Consider the following 22,018-nt stretch of genomic DNA (forward strand, 5'->3'; position numbering starts at 1 on the left):
TGGGTCCCCATCACTCCCCTGATGAAGACCCCAAGTCAGGCTGGACCCAGGGGCTTCCTAATGCAGGCTCTGGGTGGTCTCCAGCGAGGAGGGCCCCCATCTGGCTCATACTGCCCTCGTCTGGACTTCCCCACCACTGCAGCCCCTCCTGAAGCCCCTTCACCATTCTGGTCTCTAGTAAAGGTGGGTAGGGGGTAGGAGCCAGGAGCCGTTACATAAACTGCAGGTGTCTGGGTCACAGGGGACACCCTCCCACCCCGGGGCCTGAAGGAGCCTCTGTGCTCTGGGGAGCTTCCTGGGGGGCCGGTTTTGTGCTAAGTAGGGTTCAGGTTTCAGCCAGAGCCACACTGGCCTGAGGGCATAGGGCAGATAGAGGTCAGGCCTGGGGCTGTGGTGGTGGGGAGGGGTGGGGCGGAAGGGATGTGGGGGGCAGGCGAGTTGTAGCTGTGTGCAGGGTCCGAGGGGTACATGGGACTCAGAGTGAGGCCCTGACTCTGCAGCTGGGTCCCTGGACTCCGGCCTCCCAAATCCCTGCCCTCCAGCAGGGGCGCACGTCTCCAGGATGATGCAGGAGATGGGGGGCCCTGCAGCTTTGGGGAGTGACCCATGGTCTCCCTGCACCAATGAGCAAGTGTGCACAGAGACACTCCAGAGGCTGATGCGGGGGCACCTCTTTATTGTTTGTGGTTCCTCGCCATGGGAACACGAGACCCCCCCACCATGTTCAGGTGCCTCTGGCTCCCCCATCCTGGGAATGCCAGTTCCCGCCCGAAGAGTCCCCATTAAAATGACTGACATACAAAAGGAGGTGCAGGGGAGGGGAGGACCTGCCCCCTGCGTGGGGCACGGAGGGTGGGGTGTGGGGGCCGGAAAGGGTGCTCTGAGCCCCCCAGGGGGTCCAGCTGGGTGGGGCTCTGCAGTCAGGACTGAAGGGTGAAGACGGGCAGAGCTAGTGGTTCTGTTTAAGGTCTGCGGTGAGACCGGTGGGGACGCAGCCCTGGAGTGAGGCCGGGGGACAGTGGGGATACCCCCCCATCCTAAGGTTGACAAGCAGAAGCTGCCCCTCCATGGAAGGCTGGGGGAGTCCGTTGGAGCCCATGGAGAGGGGCCACGCAGCTCCTCCCAGAGCTGTGGTATGGCGTAACTGGGAGATGCAGGGAGAGCGTGGGGGGGCTCGGTTGCCCCCACTCCTGGGAAGGCACTTGCAGCTGGTGGGGGGGCTGGCAGGAAGGCTGGGCAGACAGGAATGGGGGAGAGCAGCCAGGGACCGGGCCCTCCTCATGCAAACATGGTCAGCTGTAACCACTGGTGGAGAGAGAGTGTCAGTGGCGGATGGGGGACAGGCTTCCCAAGTCCAACTCCCAGCCCTGCCCATCCCTCAGCTCAGCTGCTGCCTTGTTCAGGACTCCAGAGCAGGACAGAGAGGGTCCTCTCGGGGTGCTGGGGGGCCTTCTCCCTCCTGCCCTGGGAGACCAGACTGCAGCTTCCTGTGCCTCCCTTCCCAGATACCCCAATGCCCACCCTGCACCTGCAGGCCCCCAAGGGGCGCACCTACCTTAAACAGGTCGAAGGTCACCACCCCATCCAGGTCTGTGTCCAGAGCTTTGAAGAACCCTAATGGCCCAGGAAAAGAAGGAAGAGGGGCTGAGGTGGACACCCTCACTCCACAGCACCCCAAGCTCACTCACCCACCCAGCCCCAAGCAGCTCTCCTGCTGTCCCCTCCTCCATCCTCTATTGCCAATACTATGGCCTATTTACATAATCATTGTTTTGCCTGAGACCCGCCCTGCCTGCAGGGTATTAATCAATCCCACCAGGAATGTCAATTGGTCCAACCTCTGTGGAGAACAGTCTGGAGAACTCTCAGAAGGCTAGAAATGGACCTACCCTATGACCCTGCAATTCCTCTCCTGGGGATAGATCCTAAGGAACCCAACACACCCATCCAAAAAGATCTGTGTACACATATGTTCTTGGCAGCACAATTGGTAATAGCCAAAACCTGGAAGCAACCCAGGTGTCCAACAACAGATGAGTGGCTGAGCAAGTTGTGGTCTATATACACAATGGAATACTACTCAGCTATAAAAAATAGTGACTTCACCGTTTTCAGCTGATCTTGGATGGACCTTGAAAAAATCATGTTGAGTAAAATAAGTCAGAAACAGAAGGATGAATATGGGATGATCTCACTCTCAGGCCGAAGTTGAAAAACAAGATCAGAAACGAAAACACAAGTAGAACCTGAACTGGAATTGGCGTATTGCACCAAAGTAAAAGACTCTGGGGTGGGTGGGTGGGTGGGTGGGGAGAATACAGGTCCATGAAGGATGATCAATGACATAGTGGGGGTTGTATTGTTAAATGGGAAACTGGGGAATGCTATGCATGTACAAACTATTGTATTTACTGTTGAATATAAAACATTAATTCCTCAATAAAGAAATAAATTTAAAAAAATTAATCCCACCAGTTAAACCCCTAGCAACCATTGCTACGGAGGCTTTCTACCTAGCCTGCTCTTTTCCTCTCTCCACCCCCTTTCCTAGCCATTTCCTTTTCCAACTTGCTACTTCCGGTTCAAAATAGATAAAAGCAGTTGTCTCTGATCAATAAAGACACATGGTGTTCCCACTCCGCCACGAGTTCCTGGTCTCTCTCCCGAGTCGCTGAGTAAGCAGCAGCCCAGGTTGGCTCCGGTCGAGTTCTCTCCAACCCAGAGAGCACGTGCCCGGGAAGAAACACCCTCACGCTAGCCCGGCACCCTGCTGCCCAGCAGACCCCGAGTCCTGTCTCTGCCCACCCCCTCCCCCAGTCTTCCCAGGGCCAAGCCCATCTGCTGCCCCCATCCCCCAGCCTGCCTGCGAGTGGCTCCAGCAGTGTGGGGGTGGGGACGGGGCACTCACGGAACATGGTCTCCAGCCGCACCAGGCAGCACACGAAGTTGTCGAAGTCCACGGCCAGGTCGGGCTCCGAGTAGCGGGTGATGATCAGCTCGTACAACTTCTTGTTGAGCTTGAAGCCTGGGAGGTTGGGGGAGGCAGCTGAGGCCAGGGACAGGGAGGCACATGGAGGGGGGGGGGGGGGCTAGGGCAGGTGGGGGCCAGGCAGGGGCACAAGGACCTTCTGGGACACAGAGGACCAGGACCAGCACTGGATCTGAGGGCCCTGGTCCCCCACCCACTTGCAGCAGAGTCCTGCCCCTCTCCTTGGAGGCCCTCCCTCCCCAGAGGCTCCGCTCCACCGTGGCTATGTGGCCTGAAGCCACTGTTTTTCCCTCTCTGATCTGGTCCCTGGCAGAGGAGGGCAGATTGCTCAGCTCAGTAACCAGAGGCCGGAGGCCAGGCACGCGGCGGCGTCAGCCCTGCGGGTCACCTGCAGACTCTATGGCCATCCGCATCTCGTAGGCGCTCATGCTGCCCGACTTGTCCAGGTCAAGCTGCCGGAAGATGGCCTGGGGGGAGGGGGACAGAGGGTGAGGCGGGGTGAGGGACCATGGAGGGAGGCAGGGGTGCGAGGGGAGGGGAGCACGCACCAGGTAGTTCCGGATGCGGTTCCACAGGATGTTGAATTCCACCAGGCCGAGCTTCCCGTTGCCGTCACGCTGAGCCTCGGTTAAGGAGGCAGCAGGGCCTGAGAGACAGCCTGCCCTGCACTCAGAACCACAAGGGGTCGCCGTGGGCACAGCTAGGAGAGCTCTGTGGGCGGGGGGCAGGGTCCTGGTGTCTCGCCCTCTCTCCTGGATCTCTCTCAAAAGTATGCAGGCCCTGGGCTCAGTAATAAAAAAAAAACAGCAGGAGGGGGCAGGCAGTGGTGCACCTGGTTAAGTGCTCACATTACAGTGCACAAGGACCCCGGTTCAAGCCCCTGTTCCCCACCTGCAGGGGGGAAAGCTTCAAGAGTGGTGAAGCAGGGCTGCAGCTGTCTCTGTCTCTTTCCCTCTCTATCTCTTTAAAAATAAATGAATAAGGGAGTCGGGTGGTAGCACAGTGGGCTAAGCACAGGTGGTGCTAAGTGCAAAGACCGGCATAAAGATCCCGGTTTGAGCCCCTGGCTCCCCACCCGCAGGGGAGTCACTTCACAAGCGGTAAAGCAGGTCTGCAGGTGTCTATCTTTCTCTCCCCCTCTCTGTCTTCCCCTCCTCTCTCCATTTCACACTGTCCTAACAAGGACATCAACAACAACAACTACTACAACAATGATAAAAAACAACAAGGGCAACAAAAGGGTAAATAAATAAACATGAGAATTTAAATAAATAAATAAATAGCAGCAGGAAACTGGAGCCTCAGGAAGGCTTAGGGTGGAGGGAGCCACAGGGAGGGGCAGACAGTGCAGAGAGGGGTGAAGGGTAGCGGGTGTGGAGTCACCGGGGCCCCAGGCCTTGCTCCACCCCAAGCTCGGCGCAGGGCCAGTGTCCTAGTTTCCCCACCCACAGGAAGAGGCCCAGGAAAGCGTCTGAAGTTAGGGGGGTGCCTGCTCTGCACTGTCCTGGGAGAGGTCACCTGGGCCTGCACTCCAGCTCTGTACCCCCAGCCTTGTGTCTCTGGCCCTGCACCCCACTGCCTGTACCCCCAGGCTGCACCCCAGGTGGAAGGATACATCCATGAGGTTGACCATGCTGCGACAGGACTCCAGGCTGAAGCCGTTGGTGCGCAGGTCTTTGTCTGCGAGAGATGCCACTCTCAGCACCCCGGACAGCTCCTCACCCCTGCCCAGGGGTCCCCGGGGGGCTGGGAAGTGGGGGGTTGTCCTGACTCTGGGGGCTTTGGAAAGCCCAGCAGGATGTGCTGGGACAGGAAGGGGAGACAGAGAGACACCAGCAGCACCACTTCACCGCTTACAGAGCTCTCGCCCTGCAGGTGGGGATCAGCGGCTTGAACCCGGGTCCTTAAGCATTATAAAATGAGCGCTCACTCAGGTACGCCACTGCCTGGCCCCTGGGTTTGCTTTCAGCCTCAGAGAAATAATTCCAAGTCTCCCAACCCTCAGTGACAAGGGATACGCTTCACTTGTGTGAAGCCCTGGGTTCAAGCCCCACCACCCCCAAAACAAGCGTCCAGCAATCAAAGCAGTGTGGAAACAGTTATGCCAGCACCACTGTTAGACAGAGTGGGGGCTGGTGGCAGGGGGAACATGCTGTCAGAGGAGGGGGGAAGGGGGTGGGGGCTGGGGAAAATGGCGATTAGCAAGACATGTGGGGCGTCTGGGAGGAAATCAGGGGTGAGTCGGCTCAGGAGGGCAATGGAGAGTCAACCATACCCCTGCACCCCCCCCCCCCCCCCCGCCACCGCAGGAAGGCCAAGCAGAGGGCTCAGCGCCATATGTGGGCAGAAGCCTGGGCTCTGGAGTTTGGAGGAAATTGGGATGAGCACATGCTGCTGGGGGACGCTCTGGGTAGGGACCCTCAGGGCCAGGGTGGGGCACAGGTCTGAGGTGCTGGGGAGGGCTTACATCTGGGGTTGGGGTGCTCAGGGTGGGGGTGTGGCGCTCAGGGTGTGGGGTTTGCTCACGTTTGCTGATGATCCGGTTGAGGATGGTTCGCAGCTCCCGGACACTGATCTCCATGTCCTGAACAGAGGGGGCAATGGTACCCTGTCTGGGGAAGAGTGGCCCCCAGAGCCCCCGCCCCACCACACCCCACCTACCGCCCCAGCCAGCTGTCTGAAGAGCGTCTTGAAGTTCTCATCAATCTCTTCCTCTGAGAGCACGCGCTGGACAAGGAGGACAGAGGCCCGGCCGTGAGCCATGTGCCCGCCCCCGAGAGCCTCATCCTTCTCTTCTGCAAAATGGGAACTTCAACTGTCCCCTGTGCCCCCCACCCCGCCCCTTCTCCTGCCGGGAGGGACATGGGCGGCCCAGCTATGCAACCTTGGGCAGGCTCCTGGACCTCTCTGAACTCAAGTTCCCCTGGAGAGCAGAGGCGGCTGGTGACAGCCCCCCACTTGCCAGAGGCACTGTGCAGGAAACGGGGGGGTGACCCAGATAAAGAGCTCAGCACAGAGCAGGCAGAGCCGGGGAGCTCAGGGACAGAGCTGTCACCCTGGGTCACTTGGTCACGGGGCAGAGGTGGGATTACGGCTCCTGCCAGCAGGGGGCGCCGCCAGCCAGCAGCAGAACACCCGGGTCCCCTGTTGCCCGGGGTGGGCACCCACCTCGTCCGGGAGGTTGGCCTGGACCTGGTCATCTAGCTCCCTGCAGGGTAGGGGGAGAAGGGCTGGTGAGTGGGGGGCCCTGTGAGGCTGAAGGGGGGCCTGGGGGCGGCGGGCACACGGGCGGCCCCCACTCACTCGGTGCCCGCTCTCTTCTCCGAGAAGAAGCGCAGCACGAAGTCGCCCTCCTTGTTGGGCTCGAAGGTGGAGGGCACCACCACATACTCCCCGGGCGGCAGGCGGAAGCGGGTGCTGACCTCCCGCAGGTTGATGAACTGCTCCGAGCGCGCCCGCGACGAGTTGGCCAGGAAGAAGTCCCTCTTGAGGTGCACGGCCGGCCGGCCCACCAGCTGCGGGGGGCACAGGCTACCCACGAGGCCAGGGACTCAGGGCATCCCCCCCCCCGCATCCAGCCCACGCCCAGGGGCCATGGGACACCCCTAAACGAGGTGCCAACTTCAGACTCTTGCAGCAAGGGCCTCAGCGACTTGTTAAGGGGACGGGACAGCCCCACCGCCCTGGCCCTGACCAGCGCCCGGAGCCCAGAGCCCCAGCCTGCCTGTGGTCAGCTCGGCCGGGGCTCTGCAGGCCTGGGGCTCACATCCAGCCTCTGGGGGAGCAGCTGTGCCCACTGAGAGGGCAGCACCAGGCGACGGCCCAGCATGGCAGCAGGTGCACCCAGGTGAGTCAGCACCACACCTACCTCCGGAGGGACCTGGAAGAGAGACAGACGGGAGAGTGAGGGTGGGGTGTGCTGGGCAAGGCCCCTGCCTACTTACTTACTTATTTGTTTGTTTGTTTATTTATTTATGTGAGAGAGAAGCAGAACATCACTCTGGCACTTGAGATGCTGAGGATGGAACTCAGACCTTGAACTTTGAGCACTTCCCAGGCTTTGAATTCTTTTTCTAAGTAAATAAATATTTTCATTTTATTTATTTATACCACAGCACTGCTCTGGTTTATGATGGTGCTGGGGACTGAACCTGACACCTGTAGTTATTATTGTTGTCATCGTTGTTGGATAGGACAGAGAGAAATGGAGAGAGGAGGGGAAGACAGAGAGGGGGAGAGAAAGACAGACACCTGCAGACCTGCTTCACCGCCTGTGAAGCGACTCCCCTGCAGGTGGGGAGCCAGGGGCTCGAACCGGGATCTTTACGTTGGTCCTTGTGCTTTGTGCCACCTGCGCTTAACCCACTGCATGACCGCCCGACTCCCTGTTTCTTTCTTCTATCTCTCTCTCCCTCTCTCTCTCTCTCTCTCTCTCTCTCTCTCTCTATATATATATATATATATATATATATATACTTATTTATAGGACAAGGAGAAATTGAGAAACAGAAAACACCTGCAGTCCTGCTTCACCGCCCAGGAAACTTCCCCCCCTCCCCAAAGTGGGGAGTGAGGACTTGAACCCAGGTTCTTGTGCACAGTAACGTGAGAACTCAACTGGGTAGGCCACCACCTGGCCCCCAGTCGCTAGTTCTTACGATGAGAATGGGGGTGGCCTGGGAGGTGGCACAGTGGGTAGAGTGTTGGGTTCTCAAAGGCCTCATTCCAAATCCTGGTATTACATGTGCCTGAGCAAGGCTCTGTTACTATCTCTCCCTCTCTCTCTTTCAAATAAATAAAAAAGATGAAAATGACAGGACTAGGATGAGAAGTCAGGACGTCCTCATTTGGGACTGCCCTGAGCCAGAGCCCCCCAACCCCCAATCCTTTCAAAGTCCAGGGACAGCAAAGTTCACACTGGTGTCCTGCTGGGGACTCTGTGCCGAGGCTCTGGGCACCCCCACCAGGGAGATCTTGAAGTCTTGCCTCATCTTTGACCCTCCTGAGCTCACATTCTATTATATTATTATTATTATTATTATTATTATTATTATTATTATTATTATTATTATTAAAACCAGAGCACTGCTCAGCTCTTGTTTATGGTAAAGCCTGGGATTGAACCTGAGACCTTTGGTGCCTCAGGCATGGAAGGCTTTTTTGCATGACCAATATGCTATTTACCCATCCCTGAGTTCACTTTCCATGAGCAGGTCGGGTTCATTGAAAGAACCAAGCCAGAGAATAAGTGAGTGGGAGGGGGTCAGGGGAGGCTGCTTGGAGGAGGTGGCCAGAGCAGAGACTTGCAGAGGGAGCCCTGGGAAGCAGGAACCAGGCAGAGAGCCCAGGAACCGCCCCCTCTCCAGGACAAACATCTGCGCAGGGTGGACTTTCGTCCCTGGCTACCCCCAGGGTGCGGCTCGCCCTCGGGCGCCCCCTGGCGGAACACGCGTGCAGTGCCAGCAGCCGCAGTCCCGACGGGGCGGGCGCCGCTCACCTCGTAGACGGCGAAGCCGATGGTCTCCATGTCGCGGCCGAAGCGGCGCTCCCTGCGGCGGTGCTTCTGCATGAGGGCCAGCACGAAGCTGCAGCCCGACTCGTGGCCCCCGTAGTCGTCGTCGGGGTCGTCCACTTCGTCCAGCCGGATCTTGAACTGGGGGTTCACCCAGAAAGTAGCTGCGGGTGGGGGGGGAGCGGTCAGAGAGGTGTCCCCCCAGCATCCCTTCCTTCCTCCATCCATCTGTCCATCCACTCATTCATTCATGCATGCGTTGGACAACTATGAGTAAGTGGCCTCCTGTTCGGTGGCAGAGGGCAGAGGTCCCAGAACGCACCCCAGCCCAGCCCTCCTGGGCTCACATTCCAGAAGCATGAACAAGTCGGGTTTGCGAACAGAAGTTTGCTAAGGAGTGAGAGAGACGACCTTACCAGTGTGCCCCAGAACCTCCTCTCCCCAGAGCCCTGCCCCAGCAGGGAAAGACAGAAACAGGCTGGAGGTGTGGATCCACCTGCCAACACCCGTGTCCAGCAGAGAAGCAGTTACGGAAGCCAGAACTCCCACCTTCTGCTCCGCAAAAAGAATTTTGGCCCATACTCCCAGAGGGGGAGAAATTATAGGGGGAAGATGACCAGAGGGTTCTGAACTCCCAACTCCACGGGGACCCAGAAAGAGAAGAAGAAAAAGGAGAAGCAATTGGAAATAGTAATAGGTGTAGGTATGACTTAGAAAGCAAGAGGAGGCAGGACCACAGAAAAAAGCCTGGGGCCAGGTAGTGGTGCACCTGGTTGAGCGCACATGTTACAGTGCACAAGGACCAGGGTTCAAGCCCCTGGTCCCCACCTGCAGGGGGAAAGCTTTGTGAGTGGTGAAGCAGTGCTGCAGGTGTCTCTCTGTCTCTCTCCCTAACTCCTCTTCCCTCTCAATTTCTGGCTATCCAATAGATAAATAAATATGATACAGTTTTTAAAATAATAAAAAAAGAAAAATGAACAAAAATATAGATAGATAGACAGACAGACAGACAGATCATTATAGAAATAATGGTCAGGGAGTTGGGCAGTAGAGCAGCGGGTTAAGCGCATGTGGCGCAAAGCGCAAAGACCAGTGTAAGGATCCCAGTTCAAGCCCCAGGCTCCCCAACCTGCAGGGAAGTCGCTTCACAGGCGGTGAAGCAGGTCTGCAGGTGTCTGTCTTTCTCTCCCCCCTCTGTCTTCCCCTCCTCTCTCCATCTCTCTCTGTCCTAACAACAATGACATCAATAACAACAATAATAAAACAAGGGCAACAAGAGGGAAAATAAATAAATAAATAAAATATTTAAAAAAATTAAAAAATAAAAGAAATAATGGTCAATCTGTGTCTGTGCCCTTGGGAGAACCACTGCAGTTTCCAGTGGAGGGAAAGGGGATACAGAACTCTGGTGGTGGGAACAGTGTGCAATTGTCCCCGTTATCTTGTAATTTTGTAAACCAATATTAAATCTCACACAAGTGAGAGCTGGAGGTAGTCAGGGGAGGTTTCTTGGAGGAGGTTGCATTGGCTGAGATCTGAAGAAGCCCTGGGAAGCAGCAGGAGTCAGGCAGAGGGAGAAGTAAGAGACTCAAACATCTGAGGGGCCAGTCAGCCAGGTGGCTGTGAGACTTGGGGGCCAGGGAGCCAGGAATCCTGGGAAGTGGCAGAAGCTGGCAGGAGCAGGGTGAGTGGTCAGGAGTTAAAGAGGAAGAGAGAGAGAGCTCCTGCCAAGCTTGAGGGAGTGGGGAGTGGTCTTGGGTATTTAAAGGCAGCTGTGCTGAGCCTCAGGGCCAGAGAAAGTGGGCTGGAGGTTACACAGCTGCAAGGGTGACTCAGACACCCGTTTCTGGCAGGCTGGCCAGGCAGCTGCACCAACAACCCTCTTACCCGAAACCACCAAGTGCATGACAGACTAAGCTCGACGTCTAGCTTTTTATCGGGGCTTTGCTCAGCTCCCGCTTAGCGTGAGATGGGGGATTGAACCTGGGGCCTGAGAGACTCACGCACGGAAGTCTTTTGCTAGCCAAGCAGTAGACATCCCTGGGAGGTCAGCTCAGACCAGACAACCTTCCAGCTTCTTCACAGCCTGGGATGATTTCATCCGAGCAGCGCTTGCTTCCACAGCTTCCCAGCTGCTTCCCCCCCCCCCCCCCCAGCTGAGCTCCAGCTCGGCAAGTCTCGGTGATAGGTGTAGGTATGACTTCGAAAGGAAGGGGAGGTGGGACCACAGAAAAAAAAGCTGGGACCAGGTAGTGGTGCACCTGGTTGAGCACACACATTACAACGCACAGGGACCGGGGTTCAAGCCTCCAGGCCCCACCCGTAGGGGGGAAGCTTCACAAGGGGTAAAGCAGGGCTACAGATATCTCTCCTCTTTTTCACTTCCTGTCTCTCACCCTCTATCAATAAATAAATAAATATGAAGGGAGAGAAGAGGGAGAGAGCCAGAGCATCACTCTGACCCACGGGACGCTGGAGACCAAGCCCAGGACCACATGCTTGAGAGTCAATGCCTCCCCCACTGCCAGCTCTGGGCTCATCACTGGGGCTCGTTACCTGTTCAAACCCACCACTCAGTCACCATTTTTTTTCTGTTTCTTTCTGCTTGACAGAGCATGAGAGACTGCACCCCACTCCTGGCCTTTCCCCTTGCAGGTGGGGGCTGAGTGCTTGCAGCTGGGCCCTTGCACGGTGATGTGTGCGCTCTACTGGGTACACCAACACCTGGTCCCGGAGGGGAAATAAATGAAAAAATAAACTAGCGTGATCCGGGAGGTGGCGCAGTGCATAAAGCACTAGACTCTCAAGAATGAGGTCCTGAGTTCCATCCCCGGCAGCACATGGACCAGAGTGATGTCTGGCTTGTTTTCCCTCTCTCTCTCTCTCTCTCCTCCTATCTTTCTCATTACTAAATAAATAAAATATTTAAAAATAAATAAGTAAAGTGAACTAGCTGTGTCAGATTTAGTAGACAGATTCCTGAGCCACCCGCAGTGATGGAAGCAGGATAATGAGCAGTGCTATCTTCAATGGACCGGAAGGAGTTTCCATTTAATTCACTTGTTATTGTGTATGTGTGGAAGAGAGAGAGAGAGAGAGAGAGAGAAAAGAGAGACACTGCTCCACCACTGATGGTGGCCTAGTTGTTCCTGCCCTCGCTGTTGTCACGTGGTGCCAGGGATCAATCCCAGGGTGTCTCACATGCAAGGATGGGCTTTACCACTGAACATCACCTGCCTGACTCATATTTAATCTTTTTTTTTTTTTTAAGATTTTATTTATTTAACCATGAGAAAGATAGGAGGACAGAAAGAAAGAACCAGACATGTGCTGGTACATGTGCTGCTGGGGATTGAACTCAGGACCTTACGACTGAGAGTCCAACACTTTATCCACTGCGCCACCTCCCGGGCCACTCATGTCCGTAGCTTCCCGCTGTCTGCTTGCTTTGGCTCTAGTGCACCCTTCTCCACTTCTTTTCCCACTCAGGTTGTCGCGGAGGCTCAGTGCCTCCATGAACTCCACCACTCCTGCAAGCCTTTTTTTCTTTTCTTTCTTTTTTTCTTTATTTATTATTGGATAGAGACAGAGGGAAATTGAGAGGGGTGGGGAAGGTAGAGAGGGAGAGACACCTGCAGCCCTGCTTCACCACTCATAGAGCTTTCCCCTGCAGGTGGGGACTAGGGCCTTGAACCCGGGTCCTCGTGCACTTTAACAGGAGCACTTAATCAGGTGTGCCACCGCTTGCCCTCCCTTTAGTCTTCCATTGAGGGTGAGAGACAGAGAAAGAGGGAGACAGATTAAAAAGAGAGACGCTTGTGGCGCTGCCGCACTGCTCATGGAGCTCCTCGCACCCTGCAGTGAGGCGGGGCAGGAAGCCGGCCCATCACACAGAGTAATGTGCGCCCCATGGGTTCACCGCCACCCAGCCCCCCTTTGTCTGTTTTCGTAAGGTAAACGACGGGGCTCCTGATCTAGCATCTTCTGTAAGACAGTACACAGCGTTCCAGTTACCACCCTGCACTTTTTACTCACATCATTGCTTCTTCTAGAGAAAGTAACGATCCGAGGCCTGCACTATGCTGGTGGCAACCAAGCCAGAGAAACACGTCGCAAGGAAAGAAAACTACAGACCAATATCAACTCTGAGTAGAAAGGCAAACAGCCTCAAACCAAATCCAACTGGACAATAAGAGGACAACCAGGGTCGGGAAATGGCTCACCCAAGAAATGGCTCACCAGGCCCTGGGCTAGAGCCCCAGCACCGCATGGGAGTACCACAACACTAAGGGAAGTCCCCGGAGGGTGGAGGTGTGCTCTGGTGTCTCCCCTCCCTGCCTCTCTGTATCTTCTTTCTCCCTCTCGCTATTTAACAAATATTTTTATTTATTTATTTTGCATAGAGACAGCAATAGAGAGGGAAGAGGGGGAGAGAGCACTGTTTCACCACTCGTGAAGCGTGTGCTCAATCAGATGCGGCACCGCCCAGCCCACCGCCCAGCCCACCGCCCAGCCCCCCTCCCTCTCTTCATATAAAAACCAAAGGACGAGCCAGGGAGGCAGCACAGTGATTCTGCAAAGACTTTCATTCCCGTGGCTCTGAGGCCCCAGGACCAATTCTCAGCGCCACACACCATAGCTGAGCAGGGCTTTGGTGAAAATCAAAAGCAGAAACAAAAAAAAAAAAAAAAGGAAAGAAAGAAAAGAAAACCAGTGTAACTTAAATTAATAGAACAAAAGGAAAAAACTCATAGTCATCTGAATTGGTGCAGAAAGGTATCTGAGAAAAACCCAACAATTAAAAAAAAAAGAAAAAATCAGGAGATCAGGCGGTAGCACAGCGGGTTAAGCGCATGTGGTGCAAACTGCAGGGACTGGCCTAAGGATCCGGGTTCGAGCCCCTGGCTCCCCACCTGCAGAGGAGTCGCTTCGCAGGCGGTGAAGCAGGTCTGCAGGTGTCTCTCCCTCTCTGTCTTCCCCTCCCCTCTCCATTTCTCTCTGTCCTATCCAACAACAACAACAGCTATACCAACAACAAAAATAACTACAACAACAATAAAAAACAACAAAGGCAACAAAAGGGAAAATAAATATAAAAAATAAAAAATAAACAGTCAGAAGATTAGGAATCAGAAGGAACTTCCTCAACATGGTAAAAGGTGTGTGTGGAAAATGCACAGTTGACATCACACGCAACGGTGACAGAGTGAAACTTTCCCCCCCGAGATCAGGAACAAGATCTCTGCTCAAACCATCGCCACCCAGCACTGGGCAGGAAGTGGCAGCGAGAACCATTAGTCAGACAAAGGAGAAACGAAGGATATCGGACTGGGGAGGAAGCGGAGAGGCAGCACATTTGTGAGTGATCCCCACCCACCAAACAAAACACACAACAAACACCCAAACAAGCCACTGGGAAGTTACTAGGGGGCCAGGCAGTAGCACACCTGGTTAAGCACACACATTACAGTGAACCAGGACCCAGGTTCAATAATATAAATAAATACTCAGGTCCTGGAACACGATGGCAGAGGAGGACCTAGTGGGGGTTGAATTGTTATGTGGAAAACTGAGAAATGTTACACATGTACAAACTAGTGTATTTGTGATCTGGAAGGTGGCGCAGTGGATAAAGGATTGGACTCTCAGCCATGAGGTCCTGAGTTCAATCCCTGACAGCACATGTACCAGAGTGATGTCTGGTTCTTTCTCTCTCTCTCTCCTCCTATCTCTCTCATGAATAAATAAATTCTTTAAATAAACAAAAAACTAGTGTATTTTACTGTTGACTGTAAACCATTAATCCCCTAATAAAGAAATTCAAAATAAATAAATAAACAATCCTTTTTGAAAGAAGAAAGTTACCAGAGTAAAAAATCAATTCACAGCTGGGGAGACAGCACAGTGGTTCTGCAAAAGACTGTCCTGCCTGAGGCTCAAGTTGGATCCCCAGCACCAACGTCAGCTAGAGCTGAGCAGGGCTCTGGGCTCTCTCTCTGTCTCTCTCTCACTAGAGTAAAATTAATAAGCTATTACTAGGGAAGCAGATTCGATAGACTTGAAGGTTAGAAAATCAAACGCAAAGGGAGTCGGGGGGTAGCACAGCGGGTTAAGTGCACGACATCAATAATAACTGCCGCAATAAAACAACAAGGGCAACAAAAAGGAATAAATAAATAAATACTTTTTTAAAAAGTTGAAAGTGTCTGTCTGGGAGTCGGGTGGTAGCGCAGTGGGTTAAGCACATGTGGCCTCCCCACCTGCAGGGGAGTCCCTTAACAGGTGGTGAAGCAGGTCTGCAGGTGTCTCTCTTTCTCTCCCCCTCTCTGTCTTCCCCTCCCCTCTCCATTTCTCTCTGTTCTATCCAACAACAATGACATCAAGAACAACAACAATGATAACTACAACAACAACAAAAAAAAACAACAATAAAACAAGGGCAATAAAAGGGGGGAAAAAAAACTTCTCTCATAGAAGTAGAAAAACGTGTACTTGGACCTAGAAACCAAAAGTAGAGAATCGAGCACAAAAAGGCCACAGATCACATCACTTCAGTAATATCACGTATCCAGGGCCGGGGACATAGCACAGCGGGTTATGCAACAGACGTTCATGTCCAAGGTTCTGAGGTCCCAGGTTCAGTCCCCAGCACCACCATAAGCCAGACCTGAGAATTGCTCTGTTTTTTTTGTTTGTTTGTTTGTTTTCCTCTCTCACTCACGAGAATAACACAACTGGGTGGGGGTAGATAGCATAATGGTTAGGCAAAGAGACTCTTGCCAGACAGCCCCACTCCCCAGCTGCAGAGAGATGCTTCATGATTAGCAAAGCAGGTGTCTATCTTTCCTTCTCTCTACCTCCTCCTCCCCTCTTAATTTCTCTCCGTGTTGCCAAATAAAAATAGAAAGGAAAAAAAAAGCCATGGAGAGCGGTGGCTTCCTAGTGCTGGCACCAACCCCCAATGATAACTTTGGTGGCGAAAAAGCAAAATTCCTTGAATTCCAAGAAGTGGCAGGAGATAATGAACAGAAAAACAGCTGCCAGGCAGTGGCACAGCTGGTTCAGCTCATGTGTTGCAACATTCAAGGATCTGGGTTCAAGTCCCCAATCCCCACTTACAGTGGGGGGAGCTTCACCAGCGGTGAAGCAGTGCTGCAAGTCTCTCTCTTCTCCCTCTCTCTCTCCCCCTCCCTACTTATTTTCTCTGTCTCTGTCCTAAGTAAATGAAATAAAATGAATACAGAAAAGACTGATGACATCAGCTGTTATACAAGGGATCATTTCTTTGTAAAGAGGAATAAATACTAGCAAGACTGAAGAGATCACTGAAAAATAAAGGAAGCACTGCCAACAGGCAACAGGCTGAAAGATTGTTCCAGGTGAGGGATCAGGCTATGCCCAGGATAACTTCACACGAATAATTTTGAAAACCTAAACTCCTAGAAAATGCGAATCATCAAAACAGGCCCAGCGGTGATCAAGGATGTGGATCACCCAACACCCAGCTAATCCTCGGGTGAAGCAAAGAGTAGGGCTGACTGGCAACTGCACCAACCAGTTCCTCCAAACAGTCAAGGCAGAAGCCACTCCCTTTGATGCAAATCCTTCTAGAAAAAAGACGGAAGACACTCACCAATTCTATTTACAAGAGTGAAATGAAAGTGCCAGTACCAACACCAACAGAGCCGGCGCGAGAAGGGAATTACAGGCAAATGGACTTGGGAATGAGAAGCAAAATTAAAAAGCGACACATGTAAAATATTGTTTCAGCAGATCAGAGAAAAAAATGTATAGAGAACGCCCGGGGGGGGGGGGTTGGGGGGTTGGGGGGTTGGGGGGTTGGGGGGTTGGGTGAGGTAATGCACCAGGTTAAGCGCACATGATACAAAGCACAGGGATCCCGGTTCGAGTCCCTGGCTCCCCACCTGCAGGGGAGTCACTTCACAAGCGGTGAAGCAGGTCTGAAGGTGTTTTTCTCCCTCTCTGTCTTCTCTGCTCTCAATGCCTCTCTGTCCTATCCAATAAAACAAAAACAGAGAGAAAGAGAGAGAGAGAGTGTCCAGTGGAATTGTGCAAGCCTGGAGCCCAAGTGATAACCCTGCTGGCAAAAGCAAAATAAAAGTCCACACGGGGCAGCCAGGGCACAGTTCCCAACTTGCAGGTGTCGGAATAAGGCTCTAATTCTCTCCCTCACCCTCCTTCTCATTAATACATAAACAGATCTTTCTCGTATTTTATTATTATTTTTAAATTAATTTATTCATTCCTGTTATTTTTTATTGTTTTTATAGTTAATATTGTTGTTATTGATGTCATTGTTGTTAGATAGGACAGAGAGAAATGGAGAGAGGAGGGGAAGACAGAGAGGGGGAGAGAAAGACAGACACCTGCAGACCTGCTTCACCGCCTGTGAAGCGACTCCCCTGCAGGTGGGGAGCCGGGGGCTCGAACCCGGATTCTTGCCTGTCCTTGCACTTTGCGCCACCTGCACTTAACCCGCTGCACTACCGCCCGACTCCCGTATATTATTATTTTATGTTTTATTTTATTTGATAAGACAGAGACAAAGAGACACCTGCAGTCCTACTTCATTACTTGGGAGGCTGCCTCTCCACAGATGGGGACCAGGGACTTGAACTCAGAGCCTTACACATGGTGATATATGCATTCAGCCAGATGCACCACCCCGGCCCCCTTTTTTGTTTATTTGTATCTTATGGATTAATTAATTAGTTGATTTTGGATAGAGACAGAGAGTAATTGAGAAAGAAGGAAGAGGTAGAGAGGGAGAAAGAGAGAGACCTGCAGACCTGCTTCACTGGCCATGAAGCTTCCCCCATGCAGGTGGGGGGCGAGGGCTCAAACCCAGGTCCTTGCGCACAGTAACATCAATCATGACAGTGTGCACAGTGGGCAGGGAGGAAAGGGCGGGCTCCTCAGGAAATAGCACCGGGCACCTGGGCGCAATCACGGAGGAGAAAAGTGAAGTTGGAGCCCCCTGAGCCCACTGAGCTGAGCAGTGACAGAGGGAGCTGGAAACGGGAGCAGCAGTGGCACGAGCCAGAGACACCAGACCGTCACCGCAAGGGACTGGTAGGCGGCGGGTACAGCAGGCTTGGCCGGGGTGAGGTCCTGGCACTGTGTGACTAATCGGGCTGTGGTTTTCTCCCACATTAAGTAAATCATTCTTCATTTGAAGGTGGCATTTTTTTTTGTTTCCTTTTCCCTTTCCTTTCCCACCATGGTTATCTTTGATTCTCAGGGCCATAGTTCTAATTTTAATTTTTGATAGAGGGTGGTAAGACAGAGATAAAGAGGGAGAAAGAGAGGGAAGGGAGCACTACCCCAGCACTTCCTGAAGTCTCTCTCCCTGCAGGTGGGTCCAAGGACTTAAACCCGGCTCAGTGGGCGTGGCAGTGGGCGTGGCCTGCAGGGCGTGTCACCACCCAGCCCCAGCTATCTCTCAACTCACACATCTGTTGAAGAAACATGGTGGTTTCAGGCTGGATTCTTTGACAGCTCATGGTTCCTTTAACAACATTTAGGTGGCTTTCCACTCTCTTAAATTTTAATCACACCACTGCTCATCTCTGGCTTTTGGTGGTCTTGGGAACTGAACCTGCAACTTTGGGACCACAGGCACGCAATCTTTTCTGCATGACCACAACACTATCTTCCTGTCCTCACCATCTTCATTGTGATGGACATATATATTCTGTCTGCCAAGATCACTATTATCTCTTCAGTCATTTTATTTTATTTTATTTTATTTTATTTTATTTTTTGCCTCCAGGGTTATTGCTGGGGCTCAGTGCCTGCACCATGAATCCACTGTTCCTGAAGGCCATGTTTTTGGTTTTTTTTTTTTCCTTTTGTTGCCCTTGCTGTTGTAGCCTTGTTATGGTTATTACTGTTGTTGATGATGTCGCTCGTTGTTGGATAGGACAGAGACAAATGGAGAGAGGAGGGGAAGACAGAGAGGAGGAGAGAAAGAGAGACACCTGCAAACCTGCTTCACCACTTATGAAGCGACTCCTCTGCAGGTGGGGAGCCGGGGGCTTGAACCAGGATCCTTGCGCGGGTCCTTGTGCTTTGCGCCACATGCACTTAACCCGCTGCGCTACCACCCGACTCCCTTATTTTATTTTTAATTCATGCAAGAACTAAAAGAGAGAGAGAGAACCAGATATCACTCTGGTACATGGGCTTCTGGGGATTGAACTAGGGACCTCATGGTTGAGAGTCTGATGCTTTATCCACTGCACCTCCTAGACCACTACTCTTTTTTTTAAAAAAAAAAGATTCCCTCAGGCCGAGTGGTGGCTCACCTGGTAGAGAGCATATACAATGTGCCAGGGCCTGGCGGCAAGCCCGCCTACAGAGAGGAAGCTTCATGAGTGGGGAGGCAGTGCTGCAGGCGTCTTTCCCTCTCTATCTTCCCCACCTCCTCACTTTTATTTTATAAGATTCTTTTTTTCTAATCTTTATTTATTTATTGGATACAGACAGCCAGAAATCGAAGGGAGTCGGGCAGTGGCGCAGTGGGTTAAGCGCACGTGGCGCAAATCGCCAGGACCTGCGTAAGGATCCCGGTTCGAGCCCCCGGCTCCCCACCTGCAGGGGAGTCGCTTCACAGGCGGTGAAGCAGGTCTGCAGGTGTCTGTCTTTCTCTCCCCCTCTCTGTCTTCCCTTCCTCTCTCCATTTCTCTCTGTCCTATCCAACAACGACATTAATAACCACAACAATATTAAACAACAATGGCAACAAAAAGGAAAATAAATAAATAAATAAATAAATAAATAAACTTAATTTATATATAAAAAAAAGAAATCGAAGGGGAAGGGGGGAATAGAGAGGAAGAGAGACAGAGAGACACCTGCAACACTGCTCCACCACTCATGAAGCTTTCTCCCTGCAGGTGAGGACGGGGATCCAACCTGGGTCCTTGCGCACTGTAAAATGTGCGCTCAACCAGGTGCGCCACCACCTGGCCCCCTCCTCACTCTTTATCAATATTTTTCTTTATTTTTTTTTTAAATTTTGCTTCTTTTCCCTCTTCTGTTATCCTTGTTGTAATTATTGTTGTTGCTATTGATGTCATTGTTGTTGGATAGGACAGAGAGAAATAGAGAGAGGAGGGGAAGACAGAGAGTGAAAGAGAAAGACACCTGCAGACCTGCTTCAACCACCTGTGAAGTGACTCCCCTCAGGTGGGGAGCCGGGGGCTTGAACCAGTATCCTTACACAAGTGCTTTGCATCAGGTGCACTTAACTTGCTGTGCTACCCCAACCGACACCCATCAAATATTTTCCTATAAAGAGCTGGGTGGTTACAGGTCCAAGAAGGATGGCAGAGGACCTAGTGGGGGTTATATTGTTAAATGGGAAACTGGGGAATGTTATGCATGTACATACTATTGTATTTACTGTTGAATGTAAAACATTTAATTCAATAAATAAATAAATTTAAAAAAAGAATAAAATTTAAAAGCTACAAAAAAATTTTAAAAAATAAAAATAAAGATACACTTAAATATAAATATAGAGATAAAATAAAATATGGACCTGTAAATCAATGAAATGAGGGAGTCCAGATATAGAACCTTATATATATGATCAATTCATATTTAGAAGAGTTGGCAAGCATTTCCATGGGAGAAAAATAAATATTAACAAGCATTCCTGGAAAAACTGGACATTCACTAGAGGAAAAAAAAAAAAGAGCTGGGTGGTGGCACACCTGGTTGAGTGCACATGTAACCAAGTGCAAGTACCTGGTTCAAGCCCCCGTCTCCGTCTCTACCTGCAGGGGGAAGCTTCACAAGCAGTAAAGCAATGATGCAGCGCTCTCTCTCTCTCTCTCTCTCTTCCTTTCCCTCTCAACTTCTCTCTGTCTCTATCCAAAATAAATTTGAAATTTTTTTTTGCCTCCAGATTTCTTTCTTTTTTAAAAATTATTTTTACTATCTTTTTAAAAAAATATTTTATTTGTTTGTTATTGGATAGAGACAGAGAGAAATTGAGGGAGGGGACAGAGAGGGAGAGAGACAGAGAGACACCTGCAGGCCTGCTGCATCACTTGTGAAGCTTTCCCTCTGAAGGTGGGGACCAGGGGCTTGAACCTGGGTCCTTGTGCACGGTAATGAGTATGCTTAACCAGGTCTGCTACCACCTGGCCCCCTCCAGGTTTATTTCTGGAGCTCAGTGCCAGCACTGTGAATCCGATGCTCCTGGAGGTTTTTTTTTTTTTTTCCATTTTATTGGATAGGACAGAGAGAAATTGAGAGGAGGGGAGATAGAGGGAAAGAACGACAGACAGGACAGACAGCTGCAAATCTGCTTCACTGCTTATGAAGTGACGCCACTGCAAGTCGGGAGCCGAGGGCTCAAACCCGGATCCTCGTGCAGGTGCTCGTGCTTTGTACTATGTGCACTTAACTGAATGCAGCCTGAACCCCTGAAGAATATTTTTTAGAAGTTTTTTTATATAGCCACTATGTTATCTCTCCAACCCTTGAACAATCACCTAAAGAAAGAATGAGAGATCAAAGTGGAAGCAGAAAGGAAACAGGGACACAGGGGTTCCCAAGAAATTAGGCTTTGAAGGGGAGCAGAGAAGTAGGATGGGGAGAGGGCAGGAACAGAGAAGACTCAGGCTTCTCACTGATGACACAGAAGAGAGGCGAGGGGGAGGCCAGGCAGTAGCGCACCAGGTTAAGTGCACATGGTGTGCAGCGCAAGGACCCGTGCAAAGATCTCAGTTCAAGGCCACAGGCGGTGAAGCAGGTCTGCAGGTGTCTTTTTCTCCCCTTCTCTGTCTTCCCCTCTTCTCTCCATTTCTCTCTGTCTTATCCAACAACAAAGGCAACAAAATGGGGACAAGGTCTCCGGGAGCAGTGGATTCGTAGTGTAGGCACCAAGTACCAGCAAAAAAGCTGGCAGGAAAAAAAAAAAAAAAGGCGGGGGCTGGGCAGTGGCGCAGTGGCTTAAACACACACGGCGCCAAGCAAGAAACAGCATAAGGACCCCAGTTCGAGCCCCCAGCTCCCCGTCCACAGGGGGGTTGCTTCACAAGCAGGTCTGCAGGTGTCTATCATTCTCTCCCCCTCTGTGTCTTCCCCTCCTCTCTCTATTTCTCTTTGTCCTATCCAACAAAGGCAGCAATAACAACAACAATGATGAACAACAAGGGCAACAAAAGTGGGGGAAGCCTCCAGGAGCAGTGGATTCGTAGTGGAGGCACGGAGTCCCAGCGATAACACTGGAGGGAAAAAAAAAGGGGGGGAAGGATCTGGAACATAGGTGGGGGGGTCCCTGACCAGGGACAGTGGTGAGGCAGCAGGAAAGACAGATTCTGAAGAGCTGGGGGTTGGGGGGTTGTGAGGAGATGGGGGGATCCTTGGTGCTGATGTCTAGCACCCTCGAAGTGTGAGACCAAGCCAAGGAGCAGCGGAATACCACTAACCGGCAATGGAGCCACTGAGGGCCCTGAACGTGGTCATTTGAGGTTTGTAGC

General features: G+C 52.1%; 1 protein-coding gene across 1 annotated transcript in view; it reads right to left on the reverse strand.

Moving 5' to 3' along the window:
• Positions 1 to 659: 659 nt before the first annotated feature.
• Positions 660 to 22,018, reverse strand: part of CAPN1 (calpain 1) — a 30,503-nt gene continuing 9,144 nt past the window's right edge. Inside the window, exons 11-22 of the mRNA XM_007518593.3 lie at positions 8,487 to 8,665; positions 6,858 to 6,869; positions 6,293 to 6,504; positions 6,158 to 6,197; positions 5,651 to 5,716; positions 5,516 to 5,573; positions 4,605 to 4,669; positions 3,538 to 3,606; positions 3,378 to 3,456; positions 2,909 to 3,025; positions 1,556 to 1,614; positions 660 to 1,305 (exon numbers count right to left, since the gene is read on the reverse strand). Coding sequence (XP_007518655.2) covers positions 1,279 to 1,305; positions 1,556 to 1,614; positions 2,909 to 3,025; positions 3,378 to 3,456; positions 3,538 to 3,606; positions 4,605 to 4,669; positions 5,516 to 5,573; positions 5,651 to 5,716; positions 6,158 to 6,197; positions 6,293 to 6,504; positions 6,858 to 6,869; positions 8,487 to 8,665 — 983 coding nt within the window. The 3' untranslated portion in view covers positions 660 to 1,278. The remainder of the gene's footprint in view (positions 1,306 to 1,555; positions 1,615 to 2,908; positions 3,026 to 3,377; positions 3,457 to 3,537; positions 3,607 to 4,604; positions 4,670 to 5,515; positions 5,574 to 5,650; positions 5,717 to 6,157; positions 6,198 to 6,292; positions 6,505 to 6,857; positions 6,870 to 8,486; positions 8,666 to 22,018) is intronic.

The sequence above is a fragment of the Erinaceus europaeus genome, chromosome 17 (genome assembly GCF_950295315.1).
Source record: "Erinaceus europaeus chromosome 17, mEriEur2.1, whole genome shotgun sequence".
Taxonomy (NCBI): Eukaryota; Metazoa; Chordata; class Mammalia; order Eulipotyphla; family Erinaceidae; genus Erinaceus; species Erinaceus europaeus.